We start from the raw sequence: 5,149 nt of genomic DNA, 5'->3' as shown, positions 1-5,149 counted from the left end.
AAAAAAAAAAAAAAAAAAAAGAACTTACAACGTCACTGAAAGAGGACAATGTACTAAGTAATAATGTGAACCTTATTCTCTATGGAACAATGTTCACTCATTCATTTTTGTCACCAAATATTTAATAAACCCCATAAAGTGTACAAGGAACTGGGGGAGAGAGAGATGAACAAGATAATGGCTCAGCATTCCAGAAGTTTATGAAAGTTTTGAACAGGAGACATTATTGGAAAAGCATATTTAAAAAGGAGCTCCAAGTAGAGTTAGAACACAAGCTTCTTTACGTGCAATGGCACGTAACTCTGCAAGGCTTTTTAACTCATCCTTCAGAGACTCCTCATCAATAAATTGGAAAACAAAATTTAGGTCAAACAATTATGAGGTGGGCAAAGAGTATACTTTAAGATAAGTTGATCACTGCCTATCAGTATAAATTTAATAAGCATTGATTTCTCAGAAAAATAAAAGAGGAGGGATCAGCAGACTATACTCCCTGTATAGCAAACTATGCTCCCTGTATAGCAAACTATACTGCCTGATGGCCAAATTCATCCCTCACTTATTTTTGTAGATAAAGTTTTATTGGAACACTGCCATGGACATTTGTTTACATATTGTCTATGGCTACTTCTGCACTATAATGGTCAAGTTGAATAATTTTGACAGAGACTGTAAGTCCTGTAGAGCCTAAAATATTTACTATCAGGCCCTTTCCAGAAAAAGTTGTCCAACCCTTGGAATATTGCTTGATGAAAAAGTTTACAATGCAGTCCAGTTTGTGTGAGATGGCTTGCTGACTTATTGTTCCAGTAAAAAGAGTTGGTGGATTGGAAGAATATCCCCAGCAAATGAATAAAATTCAGTAGAGACAGGGGTAGAGTATTAAATCTAGGAGACAAAAAAGTAACCATATAAATGAGTATCAGAAGGACTAATTGTGTATAGCTGAGAAAATATGGACTAGTTATTAAAGAAAGTTAGCCAGCTTATCCTGGGGCAGCACTGTTAAGCAAGATAGTTCTATAGATAAGCAGAAGCTATCAATTATAATAATTGGTTAACATTTGTTGATACCTTACTTGTAGGTGGTGATATTTTGAGTGCTTCACGTTTTATCTCAGCTAATCCTAACAAAACTGTGATTGATTACAAGGCATATTTTAGACAGGAAGATACTAAGGCTGGGATAAAGAAAGTGCCCAAGGTCACACAGCAACTAGGTTGTAGGTCCAAGACTTGAACTTGGCTAGGATAATTCCAGAACTCAATTTTTTTTTTTTAAAGTTTAATGTATTTTAATAGCAAACTTACAGGAACAGCACAGAAGACAGACAACATTAAAAACATGTGCTTGCATGTAGGACAACTCAGAAAAGTATAGTGAATGGATGAAATCTACTGTATGATAAAGATGCTACAAACACCTTTTAGTTGCCATCAATAAGAACTTTACTTGTTTTAAAAAAATCCAAAAGCTGGCATTGTCCAGAAAAATTTAACAGGTTTATTTATAATTACTATAAAGTTGAACCGCTGAAACTTGTTCACTGAAACATTTTAACTTGCATTAATGCTTTACGCCTCTGCATTTATATTAAAAATTCACACACAAATGAAAATGGAAAAACTGCCAATACCTGATTTCTGTCCCCTATTCTTCCACTCGCAATCATATACTTAGGTACCTTTTGACCCCTTGGAAAAAAAAAAATCTAACGTTCAGAACTACCAATAACAAGAAGAAGAGAAATTATTTTTTTTGAAAATGAAATGTTTCCCATCGTAGTGGATTCTTAAGCACGTTCTCCACGTATGCGGCGTGCTAGCTGGATGTCTTTTGGCATAATTGTTACACGTTTGGCATGGATAGCACACAGGTTGGTGTCTTCAAAAAGGCCAACCAGATAGGCCTCACTCGCCTCCTGCAAAGCACCGATAGCTGCGCTCTGAAAGCGCAGATCTGTTTTAAAGTCCTGAGCAATTTCTCGCACCAGAGGCTGGAAGGGAATTTTGGGAATCAGAAATTCAGTGGACTTCTGATAACGCCTAATTTCACCGAGCGCCACAGTACCAGGCCTGTAACGATGAGGTTTCTTCACCCCTCCAGTAGAGGGCGCACTCTTGCAAGTGGCTTTTGTAGACAGTTGCTTCCTGGGTGCCTTACCACTGGTCGATTTGCGGGCAGTCTGCTTTGTACCAGCCATGGTACAGAGACCTCCTTACTTACCTCTCTTCTCCTTCGGCTGGAGCTCGACGAGGGAGAGGCAGCGCTGGTTTTGGAGAGCGACGGTGGCGCGGCGGCGGCTGCAAACACAATTGAAAGCCAGAAGTCAAATTTTTAACCAGTATGCAATATTGCTGCTGTATAATAAATCCCTATTTACTAAGCAGGCATGACCTAATGAGAAGAATGTAAGTATAAAATATGAGGAAGGTGGGTAATTAATACAACAATAGAGGCAAATTGCATAGGGTAGCCTACATATCTTTAGGAATTATTCCAACTTGATAAACTGTTACAACTAAGAAAACTTGATGTTTTGAATTTTGGTGGAAAGGGAAAAATAATCTAATTAGTTAGTGAAATTCTCAACTTATTCAACAAGGTGATAGTCCTGATAGAATAAGCATAATGGAACCCAATCTGTTTTCTGCAAATCTTCAGGGCCACAGGGAATACTCATTATTGAAGCACTTCTTATCCATGTCTGCCACTCTTTCCCTAAGTAGAAAATGGTGTAGGATTCATCCGGAGAGTATTCAAGTTGAGGGAAATGAGTCTCTGTGTCTGTCTTAGGTCAGGTTTCTTGGGCAGCAGACTCTGAGATGGAGATTTTCAGGCAGCAGACTTATTGGGAAGTACTGGGAAGTTCAATATCTGTAAGGGAGTGAGGAAGAAAGAAGGCAAATGGAGAAGCTGAACTACCGTGAGACCCCAGCCTATCTCAGAGGGAATATGCACTGGAATGACTTTTCAGAGTAGTCCTAGATCAAGGCAAGAAGGCTGGGCCTATGTATGACCACACTAAACAGACATTAGATATGTGCTGTTTCCAAGGAGGGGCATAACTTTTTTTTTTTTGAGACCAGTTTTGCTCTGTCGCCCAGGCTGAAGTGCAATGACTTGATCTTGGCTCACTGCAGCCTCTGTCCCCTGGGTTCAAGTGATTCTCCCGCCTCAGCCTCCTGAGTAGTTGAGATTATAGGCATGCACTACCATGCCTGGCTAATTGTATTTTGCTAGGGGTGGGGTTTCACCATGTTGTTTGGCCAGGTTGGTCTCGAACTCCTGACCTCAGGTGATCCGGAGAGGCATAATTTTGGCCAAGGATAACTCCCAAAGAGGGGCTCAGCTGTGCGTCATAAGCAGGCATCTCTCCTTGAGCCTGGGGCAGTCAGCCCTCTTCTTGAGGAGGATCTGAGAGGCACATCATAGTATTCACCACAGTATCTTACCCATTTTCTTTTCTCCCTCAAACCCTGGGTTGAAAATTTCAGGGAGACATCAATGAAGAGTGCATAAAAATCACCTCAGAAGTACTCTATTCCGAAGTTTCACTTACATAAAAGGACATAATATCTTAGGGTTTTGCAGCCTTATGAGATGCTTATGACCTCCCATGGCTCTCCATTTTTAATCCTATTCTTCTGTCTCTCACCTTTGGTATGTGGACATAGCATGTCAAACAAATGATTGAGGGTCTGGGTATGGTGGCTCATGCCTGAAATCCCAGCTCTTTGGGAGGCTGAGGTGGGAAGATCGCTTGAGACCAGGAATTCAAGACCAGCCTGGGCAACATGGCAAAACTCCATCTCTATAAAAAAGACAAAAATTATCTGAGCATAGTGATGCATGCCTGTAGTCCTAGTTATTCTGGAGGCTCAGGTGGGAAGATTGCTCGAGCCCAGGAGTTCAAGGTTGCTGTGAGCGGTGATTACACCACTGCACTCCAGCCTGGGTGACAGAGTGAGACCTTGTGTCAAAAAAGAAAAAAAAAAAAAAAATAGAGGGACATGATGGGGTGAGATGATTTAAAGATGTTTCATGTTCTGGAAAGTTCCTGTGTTAGGTGTAAAATTGAAGTCAATCTCCAAAGGCCCATTACCCTTATAAGACTTGGATTTAAGATTTCAGGAATGCATTTTACATTGAAATGGTCTAGTTGCCATCTCTCCCTGGGTGGATTCAGGGTGGGTATGTAAGGGCCAGGGGGACTGGTTGGGAGAAGTAAATTAAATAGATTTTTAAGATTTCTTAATTTTCATGGTTCTCAGAATTTATCTTGAGGCTAAAATCTTGAACATAGTTAAAAAAAAATCAATGACCTCATTTTCCCCTTCGTAGTTACCTCAATCAGTTTGATGTCTACTGAGTCTGACCCATTGGAACATGTAGCATGCTTTCATTGGGTAGATCATCAGATCTGCAAGGTTAATGCGTCTAACCTGCCGTGGCACACATGCTGAGAAAAGCATTCATTTACACAAAGTTCGTGACAGAAATAGAATCTCTCATGGACTTTGGAAAATGAAAGGACAGTATCTATGAATACAGTCATGCATTGCTTAATGATGAGGATATGTTCTGAGACAGGTCTCTTCAGGTGGTGGCGTCATTGTGCCAACATCATAAAATGTACTTACACTAACCTAGATGGTATAGCCGACCATACCTAAGCTATATGATGTAGCCTGTTACTCCTAGGCTATAAACCCGTACATCATGTAACTGTACTGAATACTGTAGGCAATTGTAGCACAGTGATAAGTATTTGTGTGTCTAAACATATCTAAACACAGGAAAGGTACAGTAAAAATATGGTATAAAAGATAAAAATGGTACACCTGCAGAGGGCACTTACCATAAACAGAACCTGCAGGACTGGAAGTTGCTTTTGGTGAGTGAGTGGTGGGTGAGTGTGAAGGCCTAGGATATTACTGCACACTACTGTAGACTTTACATACGTACTACATAAATTTACATAAAAGTTTTTCTTTCTTCACTAATAAATTAAGCTCAGTTTACTGTAACATTTTTACTTTGTGTTTTTTTTAATTTTAAAAACTTTTGGTTTTTGTAATATCACTTAGCTTAAAACATAAATACAATGTACAGAAATTTTTCTATAAAAATTCTTTATATCCTTAT

At 39.5% G+C, this 5,149-nt stretch overlaps 1 protein-coding gene across 1 annotated transcript; it reads right to left on the bottom strand.

Annotated features, from left to right (window-relative positions):
* Positions 1–1,282: 1,282 nt before the first annotated feature.
* LOC105552450 (histone H3.3C-like) lies at positions 1,283–2,204 on the bottom strand. The gene has a single exon (XM_011998125.1). It carries the CDS (start codon positions 2,202–2,204, stop codon positions 1,794–1,796), a length of 411 nt encoding a protein of 136 aa, XP_011853515.1. The 3' UTR covers positions 1,283–1,793.
* Positions 2,205–5,149: the final 2,945 nt, after the last annotated feature.

This window comes from Mandrillus leucophaeus, unplaced genomic scaffold (genome assembly GCF_000951045.1).
Source record: "Mandrillus leucophaeus isolate KB7577 unplaced genomic scaffold, Mleu.le_1.0 Scaffold558, whole genome shotgun sequence".
Taxonomy (NCBI): Eukaryota; Metazoa; Chordata; class Mammalia; order Primates; family Cercopithecidae; genus Mandrillus; species Mandrillus leucophaeus.
This window is presented reverse-complemented; position numbering and strand designations above follow the sequence as displayed.

What these genes read in the sequence shown, in the direction of transcription:
- LOC105552450 (XM_011998125.1), bottom strand. Translation starts at nt 2,204, where the DNA reads ATGGCTGGTACAAAGCAGACTGCCCGCAAATCGACCAGTGGTAAGGCA.